Here is a 26,220-nt window from a genome sequence, read left to right as displayed (position 1 = left end):
TCCATTATACATCCATGGAACTTGAGTGCAAGAAGGTGTTTTTATTTTTAGATTCGGCGGCTGAGCAAGCTGATGATGGTAAGGGAAAGGAGCCCTGCTCAGCTTGGAATTGGGAGCTGGCAGACCTAATGGAAAATAAGGAAATCTATGAAGAGTTTTAAATAGCATATGGCTTTACACTCCATGAGTTCCCCCCTGCCAACAAAGGGGGTTTACTTTTCAAAAATATAGAGAAGTGTAATCAAATTTAAAGCTGTTTTGTAACTAATCTAAATAGGATGTGATTTTAGTTTGGGGTGACCACCTTTTCTGGCTTTTGAACCCCCATCCACTGAAAATTCCACAGTGTCCAGAGCCACGGGAGGGCAGGTTCTTAAAGCAGTATGCAGGCAGTAGCAGTAGCAGTCTGTCCCTCGTCTGGAGCAGGCCTGGGTAGTGAGATGCTTGTGTGACACCTTCGCGTCAGATGACTCGGTAGCCTCTGTACTGCCATGTGTTACCCAGCTGACAAAGTCCCAGCATGGCCAATGCACTTGTATTGTAAGAAAGCCACTGATGGATCATTTCTATTTATGTTTAGCTATTAAGCTAATATTTCTTTGCATATCAAAGAAGTTGTGGGAAATACCTTTGAAAATTCTTAGTATCCAAGCTGTTCTCTTAATTCTCATCAGACTCTAAATGCATGAATTTCAAATAAATCAAGCTCACTTGCCACCAGTCTCCTTTTAAGCCAGATTTCAGCAGTGACTGGAATTGAGAAACTCCCCCTCCACTCAAACTGGAGCTATGTCTTCCTGATACCCATCCTAAATCTTTCATTTTAATTGTATTCCCTTATCTTTCTTATAACTTTTTGAACTTCACCCTCTCTCTTTACAATATTTGCCATGCCACGAGTTTATAAGGTTTAATTTCATACTTATAATAAATTCAGAATTTTGTATCATTCAATTAAAATCAAATATTATAATGATTCAACTCGCTTGACATGCTCTTCCCTGGAAACCCTCCCCTCTAGCATTTGCTGGAAGTCAGGGGCAAATCTCAGGCGTTTCCTTTTCAAATATAGTGATGTACTGGTTCCACAAGCATCTCAGCAGAAAAAGAGTATCTGAGGAATAGTAGCATGCTGTGAATGGCATTCCGGCGGGGAGCTAAGTGTCTTGAAGTTCTTACATACCTCAGATAGTCATCTTATTTGGACATAGATTAGAAGAAAATTATTATATTGCAAGTAAGATTATTAAAGTACAATTTCAGCAGTAAATTCCATTCATTTGGTGTGATTTAGGTTGGCACGAAGTTTTTCTTTTTTTTGAAGGCAGATTTATGAAAATGCAGTTGAGTATTTGCCTGGGCAACTCCAAGGCAGATTCTTATCTCTGTTCCTTCATGACCAAAACCTTATAATAAAGTATTTTTTAAATGTGTATTCTGTGACCCTATAGACAGGAATATTGTTGTCTGTGACCTCATCTACAGAAGACTGAAAAGAGGAGAATCCAGAAAAGATTATGACATTTAGATTCTGAACTAGTGAATGCAGAAAACCAACTTCTGTGTATATGTAAAACCTAATCTGCATTGGTTCAATTCAGCTTCCTAACCTGGCAAAAATTAAACTCGATTTGGCTCAGGAGATAAATGCAAAAATATGCATTCTATAAATGCAATTGCAGTTTAATCTAATGATGTTACCAGAGTGTCTAGATGTCCCAGGGGAAAAACATCATTGATTTCCAAATAATACGTGAAAAAGTTGTGCTTGAGATAATAGTATGATTTCTGAAAATTTTTCACTTTAGGGATCTGAAAAGTACAGCACTTTTATAGTAAGAATAAATTATCATTATCTGTGTTAAGTAGTCAAGAAAAATCTGGTGCTTTTTAGTATTAGGATGGTTATAATTTGGAATTGCAGAATGCTCCAGGTAAACAATAAACACCCCCAGACTGGTTAATGTTTTACTGAAGTAAGAAAATACTAGATCTCTGATTTACAGCCATTTTTTCAACAGCTATAGCCATATTATTTGCTTTATCTTACAAATGTGCTATTACCCAACGTAACTTCTCAGTTTGTCAAGCATATGCTATTCTTATAATCTTCATGTCAATAGCAAACTGCAATAGTGCTTCTAATTATATATTTTCTGAAATCTTACAGCCAAAGCAACAAACATGTCCATAACTCCAGATGTTTCAATTTCGGTTTGGTACGTGAGGGATATAATCATGTATCTGACAACCTGCAAAAACCGCAAGGCCAGGTTTCAGTTGTGTGTTTTGTTTCTGTATCTGAAATGTGCAATTACATTTGGCAATAAGCATGAATGCTGCAAAATATTAAGCCATATAAAGACCATGGAGCATTTAATTTAGAATAGATTTCTAAAAGCAAAGCTGTTCTTCACCATTGGCTCCTTTCCGTATGGATCATTTACCCACCACATACAAAAAAAAAGTATTTCCCATCTTTGGATGTAAGCAGATAAACCAATTGAGTGATTACTCAGTATTTAAAACAAAACAAACAAACCACAACTTAAGCTTTGCTTTATTAAGTTTAGGTTAAAAATGTCCCATTTTAGTTCCACAAACAGTTCACTCCAGGAGATTCTACCCTAGAAAGAGCAGCTATTTCACATCTTAAATAAGCACAAAAATGGAATTGACCTACTAGGAGCATGATGGTGATCAGCTAAAAATACCAGCACTGAAAGAGTTGTGGGTTATATCCTTGTCCTGTCATAGCTAGGGAGGAAATTCCCTCTGAGCTCACCCAGGTCAGTAATTTACCCTTTGAGCTTTGCGTTCCACTTAACCATACCATTTGAATCCTTCCTTTTTCAGCCTTTGTCACTCTCAGTCAGTCTCTCTTCCCAAATTTTTTCTCACCTACTAGAAGTTTTGTCCTTTTTTCCTGGGACCCATCCCCTGTGATTTAGTTTTCTTTATTTCTAAATTACATTGTCTGCACTTGTGTCGTGATGGACCATAGGAGGGAAGGAACCAGTGATAAACATGAGCTCAGAGTCTGGAGCAGTGTTATAAACATGTCAGCAGGGTGACAATCACATGGCACACACTTCACTGCCAGCTGCAGGTGATGGAATCCTAAAGGCAGGATGTAAATCCAGCTACATCCCTACTGCCTGGGCTAACAGTATGTGTTTCACAGTCCTAACCTGGAAAAGAGATTCAGAATGGAAAAAATCTATTGATTTATACCACACACAAGAGGTGATTCCTCCTATGTGATCCTTGGGTCTACAGAAAGTGCCTTGACAAAACCTAGACTGTGCCTTGAAGTGACTATTGCAAGCTTGAACTATGTGTATTCCTGTAAAGGAAATGGTTTGATTACTCCCAAAATGAAAATGCTACAGAAGTCCTCTTTTTATTCTTTCTTAGGGTTTCTGGAGGAGAACTGTTTGAACGAATTATTGATGAAGACTTTGAACTGACAGAGAGAGAGTGCATTAAATACATGAAGCAGATTTCAGAAGGAGTTCAGTACATCCATAAGCAGGGTATTGTCCACTTGGATTTGAAGCCAGAAAATATTATGTGTGTCAACAAGACTGGTACAAGTATCAAACTCATTGACTTTGGACTTGCAAGAAGATTAGGTAATGACTTTTCTGCCTATGTCTGTTTCGGTGACATGAGGGAAAGGGCAGGGCAAGCAGTAATTCATACTTACTATTATATTCTTTCATGTATAAAGAGTAAATAGACAATTTTCCTATACATAGTTAGGAAAAAATAGAAAAGGGACAAAGATGACATTCAAGAGCAAGAGTTGGTACCTCATCTTCAAGAGGAGTTTGCAGTGAAGTGTATACAATCTACCTGTTTCTACGGCTAGGGTATCCCCGTAGATTACAAGATAAAATACACAGTAGTAGTAATGTTAACAAATATTAACATTTGCTACAGAAATGTAAACTAACTCTCTGACTGTAAAAATTAGACCAAAACTTTGATCTTCATGAATACTACAAATCCTCAAAACTTTTGTTAAACAGCAAGCATTAAGGTGGTGTGCTAGAAACCTTTCAGATATGGATAATTACATGCAATTTACATATCTGCATTAATTTTAGCATTTCTTATCCTAAACAGCAGCATATTGTCATACGTGTTAAACATGTTTTGGTCATGCTCAAAATGATTAATAAAATAGTATTACCTCACAATAATGCAAGGGTAATGGGGTGGGGTGACAATTTGACAAGGTCCTCCTCTTCCTGAGCAGTTTTTAGCTGCTCCCTATTATTCATTTCGGTCTAAGCTTTCCAACATGCAATTTGAAAGCCAAAGACCTTGGGGGCTTCTTGTCTTCATATTGCTCAGCACTGATTCAGCTCAAAAGCAGCCCTCCAGTTGTGTTTGCTACTGTTAAAACAATACCAACGTCACACACTGATTTTTTTTTAAGCTTGTATTTCCACAAGAAAAAAAAAAATAATTCCAGGAATTGGAAGGAGCTAAAATACTTTATGAACCCGTTACACAGGGAGAGCTGAGATTTGTGGCTCTTCTGTCATTAAATTGATTGGGACAACTCATATGAATTGCTACTCTCTATAGAAAGAGGCCCACAGCTAGATTCTTAGTTGTAACCTTTTGCCTTCCCTTTTTAAACAAAATGATATTTAATATTTATTAAAAAGTAGAACAATTATTTTGTAAGAGTACAGTTTGGAACCATACCTTCTGGTTTTTGTTATCTGCCTACATGTTACTCATTTGACTTCTTTTGACACTTAAGAAACAGATTACTGCATACCCAAGAACATAATTTCACTAAAACAAATAAAAAATGATATTTTGAATGAGCAGGGGAAAAGAAATCTGCTTTTCAGATTCATCGATGACATTCAACTCCAGTAGGGTATTGCATGAATCTTGGTCACATGGACACTGTGAACTCAGAGATAAGGTGTTTATTTCATTCATTAAAAAAAAGAGATTGCTGCCATTTATGTTCCTTCATCAGTATGGAGCCAATAGATTTCTGGGAGCATGAACTGGATGTGGTTGTTGTTGAGGAAACAGATGAACTGTTATGTAAGTTCCACTGCTGAATTTTTTGTTATCAGAGGCATGTGAAAGACTTCATCCCATGACGTTCCAGCTGTCAGCCTGAAAACTATACATTAACTGCTGAATTGAGTGGATTTCATCGAGGGAGAAAATGTAACCACAGAATGGCCTCTTTATAGATATTTCTTCGACTACATTTTTAACTTCAAACCACAGTTGAACCCAAATTTAGCAAAAGGAAGATCCTGTTTTCAGTAGGCTGCTCATAGCCATCAGCTTTTGCATTTTTCTTTTAATCTCGCGGCATGTCTGTATGTTGGATGGCTCACACTAGCTTGTGAGCTGCTACAGTCATGCCATATGTAGTAAATCTCTAACCTATATATAACTTTTTCTGATGTAGAAGGATGAGAGCTATGGGCACTGACACTGATTTTGATTTTACAGTACTGTGCATTCATTTGGCTTAATGTTGCTATTTCTTGCAAAGTTACACTATAGGTATTTGCTGTTTCTTTCATCAGCTTGCCGTTCTGCGTAACTCTGTGGCATTGTATGTGGCATTGCCCTAGGAAGAGAAAGCGCAGTCCTGTTGCACACCCATAAAGCAAAAGCACCGTGTTGATCATGAAGACGTTCACATTTTGGTTGAGATGTTTTCCAAAACCAATTTTCACTATTTAATTTACTTACAAAAATTGCTATAAACACTAAGTGCCCTTTTCTTGCCAGTTGACTTACATGGTGCACTGAGGTCACATTCTTCCATTTCTTGTGTTCCTTCAAGCCTTGTGATTTTCAAATTGGCTGTCAAATTCACTTTGGCTTTGAAATATGTGGGACTGGAGCCCTTGCGCTATGGACCTGACCCTGACTGAGCAGAAACATCTCAACCAAGGGACTGCTGAGGGGAACGATGGCTGATTTTGCACTTCAACTTCTGAGATGTACTTTTTAACTTTTTGTGACTAGTGCAAACTAATGCCACTATTCGGTATTTTGATCAGTTTTAAAGAAATTAGGATCAGCTCCTTCTGCAGTCATCTTCTGCAGCTAATTAGTTCTCTTACACTGTCAGGAAATACCAAAGCTGCAGTGGGATATTTTCCTGACCTTTTTTGGTGTGCTGAGGAACACATGTAGCAAATTGTTTAAGATAAACTTCTTGAGAAGAAAACAGAATGGTTTTTGAGTACTGTAAAGATATATCTTTTTAATCAGTTGATTATACACAGTGTCGGCAACAGTTTCCAGCTAGCTTGTCAGCTTTCTATCTGAACTAAGGGATATCCAAACACAGATCCTACTTGTGTACTAAGCTTGTAAACATCTGGGTAAAGATTTGACATATTAATGCAGAGAAAATGTCTTATTCTTTTCTCTTTTCTTTTATACACAGAAAACGCTGTATCAGTTGTTTCCCACTGTATGCTTGCACTCAAATGCCATGTTTTCAGAAAAGCATTTCTCTGACCTATGGGCAGCACATTTCATAGACCAGCCTTTTGCATACACAGTGGCTCATGTTAGTTCACACAATGCACTGAAAAGCCTCCAGTCTTGGATGTGAACATCTGAGCCCGAGATTTAGACAGTCATGATGAAGCTTTTAGAAAACAGGCTCTTTGTGACAAATTTCAGTAATTTTTCGTAAGGACAGCCGGAAAAAGATGTAGGTGTTGACCTTAAAAAGAAGGCAAATGGGAAGACAGGATCTCAGGCTCTCCATTTGTGCTTGGAAAAGGAGAGGTGATCCCTCACATGGTCACTGTGGAGAAGACACTGCCCTTGTTTTAGGCTAAGTCAGTTTAGATTGGATGTTAGGAAAATAATCCTATTGTTTGGGGTAAGAAAACTCTGGTTATGTGCGTGTAGGGATGTTGTGGAATAGCTTTTGATTGTGCTTTTTGAAGGCTAGTCAGACATCTGGCAGGAAGGCCTTGATGCTGGTGAGCTTTCATGGGAGGATCTAGGTGAACTCCTGGGGCTGCTCCCAGGTGTTCTTCTGTCTGGTTCTGTCTCTGGAAATGGGTACCCTCTGCACAGAATGGTCTCCGAAAGCAGGGATAACATGAAAATGAGGTTTCTGCAATTAATTTGCCATCATTGTACCTGAGGAGAGCAAAAAAAGTTTCACAGCATTTAAAATGGGAAACAGGCATGACTGTGGGTGAATTACTGTGGTACTGCTTAAAAGTTGCCTCAAGCACGCTGTTCAATCACTAAGGCAATTTATTAACCTGATATATCCTTCCATTTTCACTTGTTAAGCTGGGGGTTTCCCTACCTCAGAAAAGTACTAGCTTAGGTATATGATTTTATTTTATGAAATGGCTTAAACAGCTTTTGATGGCAGTAACTGTAGGTGTGGATTCAGCATTGGGATCAGCACTTATGTTGCAAAACTTGGTAGAAGAAATTCTGGTAAATAAAAATACTCTGTGAAGATTCAGTGTTGTGGACAAGTAGATTCTATTGTAGTCTTCTTAAAACTTTGATCTGCCATGGTTTGAGGGTTTTTAAGCTTCTCTTGCTTATAGAGCTGCATATCTCTGTAACCTTCACAGGAGCAGGATTAGAATCTGTTACATCTGTTTTTCTTCCCATTCACATTTTTTTTGTTTAGATGGTAATCGCTTTGGAGAGGAATGGTTCCTCACTATGTCATTCTGCTGTGCCTAATCTGGAGACTACTCTTGCACAAGAGATAAATGTAATGCAATGAATATCACTTAAGGCAAATACTGGTTGCTCAGGCACATGTGCAGACTGGACAAGAGTTTTTCAACCTAATTCCAAACCTGTTTCAAGTCAGAAACAATTTATTTCCTGACTCTTTTTTATATTCCTATAACATAATTTTTTTATTGAGGTTGGCATTTTTTCCCCAGTCCCTAATCCATTCCTTAGCTTCCTTCATGACCCTGTTTATTCTTTTCTTCTTCCCATCCTATTTGCAATGATCATTGATGAAAATGAGCCCACTGAGATCTGTCAAATCATTTCTACGTAAATGACTTTTGTTGTCTTTCACACTACGACTAAAAGTTAGACATATCACTGATAGTTACACACTGGCAGCATAGACCGGAATACTAGGTTCAGGACAGATTGTTATTCTACCTTCACCACCTTAGTTTCCAGTAGAGCAACACTGGTAGGCCAACACAAGAAAGGTGAAGAGAGAGCTCATGTGTCCCACGACCTTACTCTTTCATCTTACATTGCTAGCAGTAGCTTTGTTGTAGATCACTTTAAAATCACCCACACAGAGTCTCAGCAGGGCCAGACGTAGGACACCTGTATGATAGGCCAGCTGAGTAAAAGTTTGGGGTGACAGCTGATGACTAAGCATTCATGGCTCCCCTTCACCACTTTGGAGCACCACAGATATGCTTGTAGGCAAGCCCGGTTTTACTGACAAGGTAGTGATCTGACAGATACACATCATCTGCTTCTTTTCTTGTTTCACCACTGACCTGTGCCACTTCAAATTTCAGAGACAGGCAACCCAGTATTGATTTTCTTTCCTGTTTAAGCTATGATAAATGTGTTGGATTAAAATAGATTTCTTAAAATTCTATCACTACTGTTTCTCTTTAGCATAAAATGCTAAATCTCTGAGCTTTGATAAACCTTTCACGATTATTTGTGAAAACTTCAACTTCTTTCTAACACTGGAATCCTGAAGTCCTCTTGTGCAACTGCTAAAGTGATGGAGGCTCAAACACTTCTGTACTTCAGTAATCCAAATGTAAATTAGAAGTTATCCTCTTTCTTAGACTTTGTCTTATGGAAATTTCTTGCAATAGGAATTTTTATTATGTGCCTTGTACAGTGCTGTGTACTTAAGGATGTTTAATAAGTAATTTTTTATTGCTATGCATGTATCGGCTAAGAAAATAGTGTTTTTCCTGTTACTGGGGAATAATTGTTTTTTAAAATCTGCATGCAGAAGTTAATGATGTTCTCTTCCACTTTTCACAGAAAATGCAGGTTCTCTGAAAGTTCTCTTTGGGACACCTGAGTTTGTGGCTCCAGAAGTTATAAACTATGAACCTATTGGATATGAAACAGATATGTGGAGTATAGGAGTTATCTGCTACATTTTGTGAGTACCTTTGCTACTTTTAACACAAATCCTGACAGTTGCTGAACATACAACATTCCCATCAATTTCTGAATTCTTCTCCAATTTCCAGGTCTTTTGTAGTCTAATTAGCAGCTCCAGCATGTTTAATAAAAATTCTCTGTTCTCTAAAGGGTGCAACTGGTAAATTGCAGAACCAGCAGCTCTGGAAATTCAGCCCTTCAGTGTTGTACATCTTACATCATAAATCAGCAACACTTCATCTCATTTAAAAAGACAATGTGACAGGATTTTATTATTAATTTTAAACTATTTTTCCTTCCTAGATGTTAAAGACGAATGTTTGGGCATGCACTAGTAGCTTATGACTTCCATTCCTTTATTCCCAAGGGAGAATTTTTTTGTGAAATTCTGGAGTTGTCTTACTCAGATTGTATCCCTCATGGGACAGACTAAAGTATCCCAGCATTACCCTATCTGTTCACAGTGCATTTTAATTTATTAATAAGCACAAACCACTGGATAAATATGTTTTATAAGCAGCATGGATCAAGTTCATGGAAATATTTTAGAGGACGGTTAGCTCCAGCTCATCTTTATGTGATTTGATAACATGTGACTATGAACTTCAGTGGGTCTAGAGAAACGTATATGGAAATAGGATCTCCATTCCTAGAACAGCAAGCGATCTTCTTCCAGCTGTGACTTTACGCATTTGATGCCATATAAACAAATGGAAAGAGAGAGCTCTGTTTGGAGCATTGTTCTTTCTCCCTTGCTCCAGTTGCAATAGTAAGTGGCAGACTGTTTTGCACTCATTCTTTTAAAAGGCTTCTCTCATAACTTTTTTTTTTAAAAGAGTCACCTCTGCCCTGGCTACCCTCTCCTTGACACATGGCAACGCACAGTTGTTTGCCGCACCTTTACTCAGTCTTTCTGCGATTCTGTTTGCCTTGTCAGCCTATACTTGTTCTCATACACTTCTCATTTCCAAACTAAGCAACATAATGGATTTTCTTGTCCTGTGCAAAAGCTACTACATCACCTCTCTTACTCCCAGCAAAGACTCTGAATATTTCTGTTATCTTCTGTTTCTTATGCGAAGCATGCCACACTCTTCAAGGTCACTTTGTTCTGGCAGTTTGTTTCCAGGACCTTTATTTTCCATTCACTTCCAGCATTTCTTTCTAGATCTTGAAAGCTCGTTTGGATCAGGCTGTAGTTCATATAACGTAGACCACACACGCAGTACTCGGATGACAAATTCATGTATTTCTCTAGCTGCTGAGGCCTCCCGAGCTGCAGCGCCCTGGGTGCGCGGCGCGGAGCTGCCGGGCGCGGAGCTGCCGGGCGCGGCGCACGGCGGTGGGCAGCCCGCGGTTCCACCGGTGCTGCATTGCCCTCTAGAGGCCTCTCACACCTCGAGGAACAAACATCAACCGCGGCGTTACACGCACGTTTGGGGAGTTGAACGTCTTTTGCCGCCATTTGTTGTCCTAGTCTATGATGAGTTTTCATGTGTCTATAGTAGAAGCAGTGACATGTCAGCCAACCGAGGCAAAAATCGGTGACAGCAGTTGCGTGTGCTTCTGAAGGCGCGCAACCAGGGCTGCCGCTCTAGTACGGTACGTGCTGGAGAACACTGTCGTCGTCTGAGTAGACAAGGCAAAGGGAGCAGGTGAAACAGATGGAGAAAAGGTGAAATGTCTTAGCAAAGACCAGTCTGCTGGAAGTGGCGGAACTGCTTCTGCCCAGTTTCTCTGTGCTACCTGAAGCAAGATACTTGGATGCTGTAATGTTCAGCTGATGGGACTGGGGTGGTGTTACACTTGAGTTAGATGACCCAATATGCCTTGTGAAATATATTATGAAATTACTTGTTTGCTAAGGTGTCTTTAAGCTCATTTAAGTCCTCGTGAGGGAAAAACTACATTACCCAAACACAGATCTTTGTGATGCATAGCTATTGCCACAACAATGATTAACTGTAATAATCGGCTTTTGTCTTTCTGCCCATAAGAATAAAGTAATAGAAATTAGGGAAGAGCTGTGAGTCATCGCTTGGACTTTCCCTCTCCACCCCAAAGTGACAGGCTCCCAATCTGTCTTCACTTCCTTAAAGCCCAGCTATTTTTGCAGACTCACAACTATGAGCCGTTATCCAAAATGGACCATCACATCACCATTACAGAATGCAAATAAAAGTCATTGAGAACTACAACCTCTCTTCAGTTGTAGCTCTGCTTTCCTATTTTCATTATAAGCTCAGAACTGCCAAATCTCATACACCAAGTGTAAGACTCACTCATTTGGTGTGTGTCACGTACCATCACCGTGTTTGTAACTGGCCATTTGCATCCCCTCTCCCCCTGCCACGGTGAGGGGGGCCATGAAGGCAGAGGCAAGCACAGCAGCAGCACTGGACTTAAGGGCAGGTCTGCTGCAGGTGGCTGATGGCCCAAAGCTGCTGTATCCATCATCTGTCCCAAGTGAAGCAGCAGGGAGCATGTTATTGCATGACTTGACATAGCACTTCTTTTAACGTAGGATTCTAGAGTGCTGAGAGACTGTAACGTGCCTAGACAGAGACTTTATGTCCTGTACAGCAATGAATACAAACAAGGTATAGCGAAGAGCTGCTAAAGAGTTCTCTGTGGGTGATGGGTCTTCCCTGCAGAATAGTACATGGGTGAGATGTAATCTTAGTAGGGAACAGGGTGACGGTGCTCCTCCAAAACCCCACAGCAAAACCTCTCCCCGAGCCTTCTGCTATGCAGGCATAAGTACAGATAGCACACCCTCTGTACAGACAGCACACTCTCTGTTGGGGTGCTGCATTTGTCTTCCTTCTGGCATGACTGACTTAATTCCAGCCTACAGCTCGTGGGTTCTCTTTCCACATTTTTAAGCTACACATTAAATCTTTATAATCTTTCTGGATAACTTGTTCAGTCCTGTCTCTTCATCAGTCTTTGTTCTTCCTTAAAATTTCCCTGTTTGTGTTCTCCACCTCAGTTTTTTATCTTCCACTTTTATCTTGTTCTCTGTCCTGTTCTGCATCACAGTACTGTCCCACATACTTAAGCTGAACTATTGCCTTCGAAATAACAGGCCACAAATATTATATAGCTTGTGTATATAATTTCCATTTATGTCTATTTCAGTGTTTCTTTTTGCATTTACGCTAATTTTATCTAAATGAAGGTTAAACCCTCCTGAATTCTTTCCAGCTCCTTCTGCCCCATTTATTCTTCTGGGCATTGCTGAATTTGTTGATTTTTCTATTTCTAGTTATTTTCTAATGATCCATGTGGATAGTCAGTGTTTTCACTATTTATTAATCTGAAACAATTTCTAAATTCTGATTTTAATTCACACCAAATTTTGGTCTAAGATATCAGTGCAGTGCGTAAGTACATTGAAAGTGGATAGCCCTTTTCCTTCTGTCACCACAGAATCTGACTACCTTCAGTGAGGAACTGGCTGTGGCTGATGCAAACCTCTACTTGCCTTCCATCAGTCCTTCTTGCTTTGTCGGTGCCAGGCAGTCTATATCTCGTCAGAGTAGTTGGTCTCTGTCAATCGCATATTAAAATATGCTGTATTTTAGGCTGTTTTTTAATATCACATTTGATCTTGCTGTATACTCTTTTCCTTCAGCGCCTTCCTAATAACACGCACCCTGATTCTTCAAACATTGCCTTTCCTTTTTATCTATTATGTTATTCATTCCTGCTGTTATTCCTCCCTTGCTTGGCAGTTTGGATTGGTTGAAAGGCCTTTCAGCATTGTTCATCTTTTGGATGTGCTGACTTGGGACTTTGATAAGGCAAGATACTCAGGCTGCTGGCTTACACTTGGCTCTGTGTCGTATTAAAAATGTAAGCCTTGTTAATATGAAGATGAGCAGACACTCCTTGTTCTTTCAATAAAGCAAGTTAGGAGGGCTCTAATGTCATGACTGTACTGCTCAAAAGAAAATTAATTATTTGTTCAGCAGCACTGGCAAATTGTGATTACTCATTAATCTACTTGGCACATAAAATAAGGATGAGAACAGAGTAACACCCTTGCTTCAGCAATGAGCTGTCTTCCTTCACATGCGTTCAGTGGTCTGTTTCTTCCTTGAGACAACCAGTGTGGGAGTCAGTCGGCCCTCAGCTAAGGAAAGGGTGGTTTTGTTCAGTGGACGCATGTCCCCCACAAAGTAGCCTGAGACCATTTGATATCACTTGTAAAAGAATTACCTTATTACATGACCTCCACATTTGACATGACCTGCACAGGTTTATCAGAAGCAGATAGTTCTCTTCATAGCAAGATCTGTTACTTTTCTTCACTGCTAATACAATGGAAACACTGTAAGGAGGAGCTCAGTGCCATCAGCCCAGACCAGTTGCTGCTGCAAGCACTGCTTGCAGAGGAATGCTCAAAGTTGGATTTTTTGAGACGTGCAGCAAACTCATCTTTCCTGGATTAGTGGCAGTCTTAATGCAAAGATTTTCAAGTGAAATGCTATGGTGTTTGTTACATAGGCAGGAAGACCAGTGACCACCTTGGACCCTTTTGATCTTAAAATTTCCAAATCTGTACTCGGAGCTTTGTTAGAACAGCCCAATAAATGTTAAGGTACTTCTAGAGGATAAAATATCTTTTTCTTTATTTAGAAGTGGAAACTGTGAAAGATTTTCTAAACAAATGGTTCTTAACATGCCAGGAAGATGCCTGGTTAAGTAGCTGGAAAAATGTTTTCAGTAAACAACTTGCTGCTTGTCTAATAGTAACTTCCAGTGTAAGCTCAGTATATTAATTTTCTGGAGTGGTAGCTCATCTTTATCACTTAGCTTCAGCATTCCAAAAAGAAATTGTTTCCATAATCTGTCAAAAGAGTTGCTGGGCCATTATTACTTTAAATGGCCATTAAGAAATGAACAGCCAAGACATAGGTCAGTGAAATCTGTGCTAAAGATAAGAATTTCTGGTTATTATTTACACTAGCTGCTGGATTTTGTTTTCTGACTATAGACACACATCTAGTTCTCCTGACAATTATTTCCACGACAAAGCAAATGAATCACAGTGTAAAACTGTGGTAGAGAGAGAAAATTATTTTAGCCTTATAAATTCGCAACAGCTCATTCAGAAGTATAAAAATAGGTTCATTGAAATGTTTAAATGGGTACTGTTACAGTGGTGCTTGGAAGTGACAGAGTGCAGGCTTAACTGATACCCGTCTGGTAATTTACCAAATGCATGTGATGGGTCAATCCTACCACACTATTTCAGATTTTAGCAGAGAATTATGTCATGCAATTCTTAAAACAACAACAACAACAACTAAAATTAAAACAAAAACAAAACAACAACAAAAAAACCCAAACCAAAAACCCAAACCAAAAGCCAACCCAAACAATCAAAGTGCTTTTTTCCTCTCTAATCTCCTTCCACTTATCCTCATCCCTCAAAAGCTATGTGTCACACACAGTATCCCCTTGTCCAGAAAGCTAGACGTCTTTATAAGCACTGCCTCTTACGGCAGCGTGGAGCAGTGGTGTTTCCCCGTGAGGCAATGTCTCTGTACCTGTAGCAGTCTTTTAACACAGACATGGGCTCTCACTACTGCAGCGTTACTCTCTGGAAACAGGCCAAAGTATTACCTAACGTAGCACAAGAGCTGCACAATACTATTTGTGGCAATACTATGCAGCAGTCACCTTTGCCATACTTTGATCAAGTATTGAAGGGAAATGGGATTGTTATTGCTCTGGCTGCCCAAGTGCGTCCTCTGGAAGCTTAACTGGATGAAGACCTGCATCTCCCATACTGACAGTGAACTAAAGAAATACTTCACAGACCCTTCGCTGTACAGGCCTTTTTAGCAGCCACGGAACTGGCCGAGACCTCGTTGTACTTACTACATAGTCAAAAAAGAGACACCTTCACAATCAGTATCTGAAACCCAAAACTTACAGCTGCTGTCTGGATGAGATTGTTTCACTTTCTAAAACATTATAGAGAACAATGACATTGTCATAAATAAGAAAATGCTTAAATACTGGAGTGGAGATAGGTCTAAGGCCCTGCAGGAGTCCTTTGCAGATTCCAGGATGGAGATTTTGCTTCAACGATTTAACCTGGCCGTGATGGCTGATGTGCATGAGGGCAGAACAGTCTCTCATTGCGCTGCAGCTATACCAGCGCTTCAGTGCTATCAGGCAGAAACCTTGTCTCTTCCAGCAAAGTGTCAAAGACAGAGAACAGTCATGGTAAAGTTGTTTTATGTAAGCATTTTTTGGTACATTAATCTTTCAGCTTTCTGTAGCTTATGCCTGTTATATGTTCATATAAGGTGGTATATGTCACCTTATAGATTTATAAAGTCATGCTTCACTGTTGCATTTAGATGCACCCCATATAATGGAAAGTAAGACAGCAAATACCTTCAATTCTGATTTACCTCTTTCTGCCTGAGAAGAAACAAACCTTTTATCTTCATCTCATGTATTATTACTAGCAAATTTCTGAAGTGTACACGTAAGATTCTAGACTCTGCTGTACTGCACACAACTTCCAGAAATGGTAAAAGATTTAGTATCTGCTTTGTCTGAGGCTTCAAAGACTGTGTGTTTCTGCTTTGCTTATAGAAATAAAACCCTTAGGAACAAATTCCAAATCATATTTTGAATGTAATTAGTAACAAAAGAGTAGCAAAATAACTTTGGAGGAGTTTATACTAATATTATTAATCTACTAGTTCACTTCATTTGATCCCAATCTCTTTTTCTACCAGTTTCTTCTGTGATATTCAGTAGCATCACAATATTCATATAGTATTATATCCATATAGTACCTTCAGAACCCTAAGAAGTTCCACTTATTTTTCCCTGTTTTAAAAAACTGTTGTTGAAATGTAACTGGTTGTTGTAGCTGATAAACTTGATTGTACAGAGAAAGCAAATAAAGTCTATAAAATTTCATGAGGAACGAATTATTATGTAAATTGCATGCCAGGAAGACCAAGAAAACTGAATAATTTCTAATTCTAAGGAATAAGCAACATTTCACCTGAAAGTTTTTACTGAAAGGGTGATATATACAGGAATCTGGATGCACAAAGACACAGTATAATAAAGGGCAACACTCAACAGGAGAAAGATACTCTGCAAAAATGACACCATGATGTTCTGTAATTGCCTTTGGCAATTTATCAGTTATATGAAGTAAAAAGCCTTGGAAGCTCAACTTAGGTTATAAAAGAGTATTACTTCCATTTGATGCATCATCATGACAGATTGAGAACATAAAGAGCAAATTACTTTTGGGTGCATCTGCATAACTCTACAGCCTGCAGTGATGTAGTATGGTTTTATCTGGCTGTATAATTCAAGGTGATTCTGTTTACAAAATGGCCTTGTGGATTTCACGATTTCATGATTTCTTTATGCATCTTTCTTGGGTGATCTCTGCAGCTGTAAATGGGATAAAATGTACAAAAAACCTTAGTTTGACAGTAAAGGCAGCAAAGTCACTCTGAAAACACCGGGAAAAAAATCTGTTCAACTGAATTTGGTGGGAAAATTGCAGTAGTATTTATGCAGAACTAGACAAGTCATTTAACCAACTAGTATGCTCCACTCACACTTTATTCTCCTCAAAAATGTCTTGGGAAAAAAGAAAGAAACAGCAAAAATCTTCCCTTCAGTTTTACAGTCAAAATTCTAGTTTCCTTCCTATAAGACTACCCGTAGTTAGCCTCAAGTATTTATTTTTTTTTAAGGGAGCTTTTACTGATAAAGATCTGCAGAGCATGGGAGATGTCACAGACAATTTTAGTTTACTTCTCTGACAATTTGCAAATTGACACAGTTTTGTGTCTGTGTATTCTATCCCCAGGGTCAGCGGACTTTCTCCTTTCATGGGAGACAACGACAATGAAACCCTAGCCAATGTTACCTCAGCAACATGGGACTTCGATGATGAGGCTTTTGATGAAATCTCTGATGATGCCAAGGACTTTATCAGCAATCTACTGAAGAAAGACATGAAGTAAAGCTGTTGGACTTGATACACCTTCTATGTTTGCAATTAGCTGAACCTGTCATTCTTGTTTCCCCACCGGGAATCTCCACCTTGATGCAGGCGCCTCTGGCAATACTTTATAAGGAGCTCTGTGTGCTGCTCTCATTTATTTTACGTGCAGGGTCTGAATAGAGCGCTTTCTTATAATCGCCTGCTCATTCTGCTTTTTTCTTTCCTTGGGCAAGATGCACCCTGAGGTTTCGTGTGGCTACTCTTATCTTCACCGCTGTGTGACACAGATTCCTGCATGCTATGTTCTGTCTTGAACTAAATGGGTTGCAATTTTGCTGGATTTATTTCGATGTGTTGCTTTTAAGTGCAGTACCTCTGAGTAGGCAGCTTCCCCATAAATCTAGGAATTGGGCAAGAAAAAAAAATCAGAGTTGGAAGCCCTGTTTATGGCAGACACTGAACAAACCAAGGAAAGAAAATGTACTTCTTGCAATGAGTTTGCAGACAGATGGATGGAGAACAGAGGGTTATTTATCTGTGTACCATGAACAAAGTGGCGATGTGGCTTGATTTGAGATTTAGGCATTTCTGTTTTGTGAAATGCTCAGTGCTGCAGTGCAGGAGAGTATTAAGTGGTGGGAAAGGCGGAATCTCTAAGTGAAGGAAAGGAGATCTGGGACAGGGTTCTGCCAGCGTGAGGTAGCTGAATCACTGCCACTGTGGCTCTGCTGTATGTGTTCCGTGCCTAAAACATATGGCTTTTCGTGCTTTGTTTTATAATGTTTTATTAACACTTTAAAATGCACAGTTTTCTCTCAAAAAAAACTACAGAAATTGTGAAAGTGAGCTTAAGAGGTAAGCATGGCTGGAAAGCAGTGCCATGTGATCTATGTTGCTAAATTTAGGCAACAGAAAAACCAGCTCCCAGAAGAGAGCACGAAAAATAATGTTAAAGCAGGTAGGTTCAACTATCATTAATGGCAACACTGACCAGTCTTTTTATATAAAAACAGGAGTCGCTTAAATTGTACTCAATGTCTTCAGCACCCTTGGCTGCAAAAAGACACCAAAAACATGGAAGCCAAAAAACTTTCCAAAGATAGGATGAAGAAATATATGGCCAGAAGAAAATGGCAGGTAACAGAATTGGGCTAGTTATCCTACTAATCTCTTTATTTCTGATGTTTATGATTCTGAGAAAAATGTCATCCCAGGTGGTTTCTGGTGCTGGTGGAAACTCCAGTGTGGCCAGGGTATGAATGCAGTAAAGCAGGTTTGGTTTCAATGAGTAGTAGGAGGGTGCACGGCTGCATATATATGTCAACATGTGATCGCTCCATTTCAGGCTACTAAAAAGTGTATGAGTTCAAGCACAGTTTTTCCTATTCTTTTGGGAGCATGACCGTCTCACTCCCCTGCCCTCTCCATGCCACTGAGGGCTGGGGGACTGCGTTACCCTTACAAACCTGAACAACTAGGAAAACACTTACCTGCCCGGCCTCTCTAGACACCTCATTTTGTGGTAGTTTCATTTTCCTAAGCCAGTAGTTCTGTCCCTTTGGAGCACCAAGCTTCTCATGGATTCTGTCAGATTGGTTTAATTCTTTTCTTCGACATATTTGGTCTCCACAGCTCTTTTTTTTTTTTTTTTTTTTAATGCTAGAACTGTCATAGGAGGTCCATCTGTGCCCCCCTAATGGCTAGGGGAGTTGACGTATAAAATCCTGGATCCAGCCTTTTGAGTAGCCTACAAAGTATTAATTTATGTAAATCTACTTTCTATTTCCTCTTACGTTCTACTGTACATGTTTCTTAGGAGCTCATGCAAGCAGCACAAAAATACAAGTGTCCATACTAGAGGCAATGTAATTTGAGCATATTTTAGTATCCTGGTGGTTGATTCTCAAGTCTGTCAGAGGTCTGCCTCCATCGTCCAGATGGTATTTTCTCATTCATTCCGTGTTAGCTTGTTATTCATCCTTGATGAAACTCAGTCCAGCCCATATGGCACTGAGGGAGCCGTCCACCACCAGAGTTAACTTCCCGTTAAACAGGACATGCTTTTTTTTTTGCTGGCCCTCCTCTTGTGCAGTGCTTTTCATCCGCAGCTAACAGAGACATTCATTTAGGTATGAGTTCATCAGGGGAAGTTTATATCTGCAACTAAATTTGGTAATTCAGACCAGCCTGCTCTGTCTCTCCTAAAACAAGAGAGCTATATATAAGCAGTTTGTCCAACAATTCCAGTGAGGTTTGCAGAGATCCCAGATAATTTGTCTGAAGCACAATTGTTACAGAAAATCACATGCCTGTTGGATTGGATTTATCAGAAGCCTTTTATGTTATGTCTTAGAAAACTGGCCATGCTGTCCGAGCAATAGGAAGACTGTCGTCCATGGCAATGATTTCTGGTATGAGTGGGAGGAAGGCCTCTGGGAGCTCGCCTACCAGCCCTATAAATGCAGACAAAGTAGAGAACGAAGGTAAGGAATCTTGCTGCACCTTATTTTTAGTTTTCTCTGAATCAATCTTACTAAAACTTTTAGCAAAACGCTAGAGACCAATCATCGAGTTGGTTATTCCTGCACTTGTTGTCTGTATCTTTTCTTTTTTTTAAGAAATCCATCAAAAATTCATTGTTCGTATTGTTCTGCTATTCAAAATGCCCCAGTATAAGTATGGGCAGTAAACTTGTCTTTTTAAAGCCAAAGAATTAAGGCAGATTTGTCAGCTGCACTTTCTATCAGCTTGGGAATGCATGTTTATACAAAGATTACAGTGATGTATTGCCTTCTCATGCAAGCGAGTAAGCAATAAAATATTAACGCTTGCTGTAACCAAGACATGTACTCCGCATTAACCATGCTCCTCAGACAGAGGCATTTAAGAAAAAAAACCATAATGTGTCTACATTATTCCCCTACGCACCCATTTGAAAAGTGGGTTTGTGGTGTGTAGTAATTGGAGGTGCAAATGTTTGACGCTTCTGAAAACCAAGCAAGTCATTCTGACATATCCACATAGACTGTGGGCCTGATACAAGTTGAACTGGTTCACCCCTCTGATCCAGGTTAGGTTAGAAACAAATTCAAAGAAAAATTAAAGATGATTTGTAGCGTGGTGGCCTGCATGTTGATTTTATTCTATTTATGGCCTGAATCTTTGTCCAGCTGCAGAAGATTGGCACAAAACTCAGCAGCTAATGTCCTCACTGTCCCAACAGCCTTACAGATTTAAATGAAGCAAAATATGCTTTCATTACCATCTGGTAATTAAAAATTAAAATATCTTTTGGGAACATGTCTGTAAAATAGTTAACTATCTCTTCACTCTCCTCCAGATGCTTTCCTTGAGGAAGTGGCTGAAGAAAAGCCCCATGTAAAGCCATATTTTACTAAAACAATCCTGGACATAGAGGTTGTGGAAGGAAGCGCTGCTAGATTTGACTGCAAAATTGAAGGTACTTTGAATTAGCATATCTCTCTCTTTCCTTCCTTCCTTGCCAGCTTTCTGCATTGTGTTGCTGTTTAACTTTTTCAATTTTTTTCTTCTGTCTTATTGTTGATTTGGTGCCATTTCACTTTACCAATGTATGCATGTCACAGTATGAATGTGTTGCAATAACAGAAATTATTTGGAACTGCATGAGCTTGTTCTGTGCTTGCCACAGAACACAAGTCTCCAAGAGTCAATGTGTGAATCACTAATTCAGAACAGCAAGTGGGAAGAGTAGATGATTTTTGAGGGTAGAAACAGTAAAAACAAGATGCAACGTAGTACCATGAATTCCAAGAGTATGCTCTTAGAGACTAGTAACCAGAAACCCAGAATAAGTAGGAAGTAACTTGTCTGAAATGACATGCAAGTTTCAGGTGACCTCAAGATAACTTTAAGCCGTACATGTATTATATTAATGGCAAGGAAGTCCCTAGCAGTGTATTTGCATGAGAAGTAATGATACTTTGCGCTGGTTACAAAAGTCACACCTAGAAAATACTGTATTGTTGGTTTGTTTTTTCTTAAAGTCATGAGTTCAAGAAAGAAAACTCAGACTGGAATATGCAGATAGAAAAACTTTATGAGAAGGCACTTAATGAGCTTGGGCTTGGTCAGCCTACCAGTCCAAAGGCCAAGACCGCTAGCACTTCTATCGAAATGAGACTGAAGCCTCTGGATCACAGCTGTTGATGAAAACTAGAAATTGGGAAGAGAAAAGCTGTTAAAACAAAATGGATGGAGTGGGTAGCGTAGTGCATGTGTCCAAGTTAAGACAATTTCTAATCTTAAAATGAGGTTCAGAAACTGCCTCACTGACCTTCTGCTTGTTTGTTTCTGTGCGCCTGATCTCTGTCACTGCCTGTGTTTCCTACCTCACAGCAGAGATGCGAGGATGGATTATTGTGGCTGATGGATGCTCAGCGTGAGGCGTATGTGTAGAAGTACTGCATGGAATAAAATAGATGGATGTACCATGGCTGATGTTCCAAACTTTTCAGTGTATCGCTGTAACATTTGTTGTGTGTCAGGGGTTCCTGCACTTTATTTCTGCTCAGTGGAAAGTCATCTTCCCATCACAGTCCAGAACTTGGCTGACACAACAAGCCTTCAATTTGTTACAGCAGCCAAGAGTACTGTATAAGGGATTGTTCCCCAGCACTTATTGTACAGCCCTGCTCGAGTACAGTAGAGCCATTTGCTTCACAAAAGGCCCCTGAACTCCTGTTGACATGCATAATAAAAATGCTTTTCTTAGACTCCTTCCCTTGTCCTAACAAACACAAATAGGAAACGGGAGTGCCACGCTCCCTGTACAGGACAGGCTGATGTGTAAGGAGCAGATCAGGAGGAAGATTCAGAATGGCCCCATAAAGGAGCCTGAGAAGGATGCTAGATTGTAGTTGTAGCCCAAAACACCTTATCCTTGAAAATCTAAATCTCGGTGTTGGGAACTGTGGTTTCTACAAAAGCTGCAATGTGAAATAAGCCTCAAATACGCTGTCAAGAGTCCCTCGCTGGCTGATGTTTGACAAGCACAAAAAAGCTGTCTGCAGTCACTGCTAAAGTAGTGGAAAGAGGAATCTAGTGAGTACCTCAGTGCTAACTTTCAATTTTTTGCTGTTCATTATAAAGCTGTTTCAGGTAAATGTGAAGTAAAAAAGCCTCACATCATTTTAATTGGAATTCAATGAGGTATTTGTATATTGGCATGTCCATATACAGACAGGGAAAGAGACCTTAAAAGTAATTACAGGTCAGTTAACACTCATTCATTGCAATTGCTCCTCTCTCCCCACTGCTGCAGGCTATCCTGACCCTGAGGTGATGTGGTACAAAGATGATCAGCCTGTCAAGGAGTCCCGTCACTTCCAGATAGATTATGATGAGGATGGGAACTGTTCTTTGACTATTTCTGAAGTATGTGGGGACGATGATGCCAAATACACCTGCAAAGCTGTTAACAGCCTTGGGGAAGCCACATGCACCGCAGAACTCCTTGTGGAAACAATGGGAAAAGAAGGAGAAGATGAAGATGAGGAGGAGGAAGAATGAAACAAGGCTCAAAGAAAACAAAATGAAAAAAAATGTATTTAAAGACTCTCCTTATAAGGCTCAGAAAACCAAGCTATCAAAAGCACCTTGTGTGATTCGTAGGTCTTTGGAGGGTTGTTTTTTCAGCATGATCAGTTGATACCTGTTTGCCTTACGTATGGGCATTAATTCAAACCATCAGGCAATTTTAAGTTGCTAGCATGACTGGCTTTACTTTAAGCAAGTCATCAACTAAGTTGCCCAGTCTATTTTTAAATCAAATGTGTGGAAAACAAGTCTACAGTTATATTCTGAAGATCTTAAAGAAAAACATTCTGTTTACTGAGCTCGTTGCTCTATACCATCACTTTCCTCGGCCAAAACTGCAGCAAAGTTGGCTCCCCAAGATCTACTTTACAAGGAATCGTTTGCCAGACATGCAGCAAATCTCTCCAGCCCTAAGAAACAGGCTGCTCCCTGAGTGGTATCTTCTGTAAGGGAAGGTCTGACACAGCCAGCATTGCAATTTGCATGTTGGTATGGTTAATTTTTCATTTGTTTTAAACAGAATTTCACAGTCCTGACTTCAAACACATTTATTGCCCTTTCTCAATGTGCTGTTAGTGCCACTGTAATGCTGGCTAAAGTTAAACATCCAGGTGGTTTCCCGAGATACCTGTGATCTTGCTTTTAAACAGCTGATCACACCTTGTCACCTTTCCCTTATAGAACCTGTCACTTCAGTGCAGTTTCAGCTGTCTACTTAAGAAACGGACTGAAAACACAATGACTGAGCATATTTTCTGTTGTTCTGGTCAGTCTAATAAGGACTCACGATTCATATATATGCTGCTGTGAAAAAACAGGTTATTGCGCAATCAGTGACTTCTACGTGCATGTGTGTGAATGGAATATCAGGTCAGTTAAAGTTTTACTTGCATTTACTTGGTGATTGCAAAACAGATTTCAACTGATGATAAGCTGGAAACTCCCACAGATTTTTGGAGTAGCCAAAAAGTAGTCTGGATTACAAACTCCTTTATACTTAGCAGTTCCCAAAGAATCTTAACCAATATAGGACCTATTTCTACCTTATGAGCTTGATTGTTTTTGTCTTCAACCTGCACCAGTAAGGCTGCTGCATTTCTTAAAAATGCAGAAAAACAGAAGAAAACATAGAAGTTCAAACCCCAGTTTTTTTCTCAGAAATGGTTAACGCACTCAGACTTAGTAACTTTGCTTTCCTTTCACAGTATTGGCACTTTTTGATTTTTTTGTTGTTGTCCAGAGGTAATATCAGAGGCTGCAAGGTGATATGCATAATCTAAAACCAGTGTGTCTTATATCTATGTATCATTCCAAAAGTGATTCTTTTTCTTGCCCACTTTTTGTGTGTAAAGTGCAACCATCTGCATTTCAAAGGTTACCTCTTTCAAAAAAAACAATTACCTTAAATCCTCACCATTAAGTAGTCAGTGTACTTTAATACAGGTGTGTACGATATCAACCTTAGGTTGTTTGGTATTACCTAGTTGTGTATGTGTTTCAAATGATTTGCTGTTCTACATTCAAAGCTCAACTAATGTGGATGACACAATGGTTTTTAACTGCTTTACTCTTTGCTGCTAGGTTCAGATCGCAAGCATGTCTTTTCCTTTGCAATTGATAAAACCCTCTTGTTATACTAAACACAGTATTGCCACAATTCCTTATGCAGAAAGGTTTTGAATCTGATTTAGAGCATACAGAGCTTTTCTCACGTTTTTTTAAATGTTTTAGGCAACAACGGGGTGTATTTTGTACCTTAATAAAAACATGCTAATGTTCTCCCAGTGTGTTAAACCATCAGAATTGCAAAGATGAGAACGCTACGGCTGTAGTTACTCACAGTTCCTAAATAAATAATACCACAAAGCATGCTCCTTGTATACTCTATTGCAGGCGTCACTGCGTTCACTTTGGCTAAGCATATCGGTAGCAGCAGCCTTCTGTTCTGTCCCGAGTGTGGCTCGGCGCACAAACGGATGAGGTGACAACAGTGAATCCTCCTTGATCTCTGTGGTGCTGCTGCACTTGCACCCCCTCAGTGCAGGCTCACGGTACATGCTGTCAGGTACAGCCCAGGGCTGGCACTGGCTATAGCCATGTGCGCTGCTGCACCTCTCCAGCCTCATCGCATCCTTCACAATGAACAGAAGGGTCACCACGGATGGGGTGCCATGACAGCTGCGGTTTTCTTTTACAGCTGAGAATTTCCTTACAGCGGGGAAACATACAGTTCAGAAACACCACAAGAGCAAGAGAGAAAAAAATCAGGGAAGTCTAAATGTAGACATGTACTTAGACCAATGTTCCTAAAAACAGTAAAGGTTCATATTTTTAGCAAATACGCTTGCAATGCCTTTATGCAGACTTCTAACGTACAGTTCAAGACACCGTGACCATGCAGGACCACGCAGAAACTCCCTAACACAAAGACTGTGAAACATCCTGCTTGTAGCAACATGCCTCTCCAGCAGATCTTCAGCCCTTTGAAACTTTGAAACTGAAAAGTCATCTTTGCAGGGTGTGCTCTACTGTCTTCTGAACGTACCTAACCTTATTCATTGACTGCTGGTTTCTGTTCAGGTAGGCGGATGCACAAAGCAGCACAAGGTCCGGCTCTGATGGCCTGGTCTGTGGGCATGGCAAGGCCAGTGGGTACCTGTGCTGCGTATCAAAACCCACCGACTCAGTACTGGTGTTCCTGCACAGATTTTCCATTCCCTCTCCTCCTTTACTAGTCCTTTCACGTCCCACAGGCTGTAAACTGCCTAATTTTTTTTCCCCCCAAGGATATAACTAGGTTGCCATCTCCCTGCTGCCTCCTATTAATTTTCCTTCTAGTATGCAAGAAACAATGAGCCCTACTTCAAAAATGATGGGATAGGTATCTAATTCAACTCTGCGCAATTGACTCCAACCTGCATTTGACCTTGCATTCTTTGTTTGAAGAACAGAATTCTATTTTCACTGAAGGAGGAGATTTTATGTACTTGAAATCCTGTCTCATTTTGCCAGTCATCCTAATTAGTCTAATAAAAGGTAATAGCTCTCCTATAAACCTTGTCTTGCTTGTATCACGTCTGCAGCAAGCCACCCTTGGGGTGTGGTACGGTTGAAACAATGCCCGATACCAGAGGTTATGCAAGACATTGGTGCTGCCCAAGATGGACCACTTAATTCTTGTATTTCTTTTGTGTGAAATTCAGTCTTCTGAAGAGATGGAAGATTTGGGACTGGCTGCTGTTTTTCATTAGTTGGGTTTCTGGATTTTCAGAAACTTAATTTACTTAATTACCGGCCTGTCCAAGCACCCAAGCATCCTGTGCATATTTCTGGTTGACGGAGACCTTTGCCGATTGTAAGCGTGGCACGCAAAGACTTCTGTATTGCTGTTTCTCCTCGCTCACAAGGAACACAGCACAGGACTTCATAGCTCTCTGCTCTGTAATGAGTGCCAGGCTTTCAAAATG

General features: G+C 39.8%; 1 protein-coding gene across 2 annotated transcripts in view; it reads left to right on the top strand.

Moving 5' to 3' along the window:
- MYLK (myosin light chain kinase) overlaps positions 1-24,622 on the top strand; it is a 216,420-nt gene extending 191,798 nt beyond the window's left edge. For both annotated transcript variants that reach the window (XM_056348444.1, XM_056348446.1), the window contains 7 exons: positions 3,418-3,635; positions 9,043-9,166; positions 17,039-17,191; positions 18,190-18,313; positions 19,530-19,659; positions 20,517-20,636; positions 22,479-24,622. In XM_056348444.1, coding sequence (XP_056204419.1) covers positions 3,418-3,635; positions 9,043-9,166; positions 17,039-17,191; positions 18,190-18,313; positions 19,530-19,659; positions 20,517-20,636; positions 22,479-22,726 — 1,117 coding nt within the window. In that variant the 3' untranslated portion in view covers positions 22,727-24,622. The remainder of the gene's footprint in view (positions 1-3,417; positions 3,636-9,042; positions 9,167-17,038; positions 17,192-18,189; positions 18,314-19,529; positions 19,660-20,516; positions 20,637-22,478) is intronic.
- The last annotated feature ends 1,598 nt before the right edge of the window (positions 24,623-26,220 follow it).

The sequence above is a fragment of the Falco biarmicus genome, chromosome 8 (assembly GCF_023638135.1).
Source record: "Falco biarmicus isolate bFalBia1 chromosome 8, bFalBia1.pri, whole genome shotgun sequence".
Classification (NCBI taxonomy): domain Eukaryota; kingdom Metazoa; phylum Chordata; class Aves; order Falconiformes; family Falconidae; genus Falco; species Falco biarmicus.
Note: the sequence above shows the minus strand (reverse complement) of the source record. Positions and strands in the feature narration are given on the sequence as shown.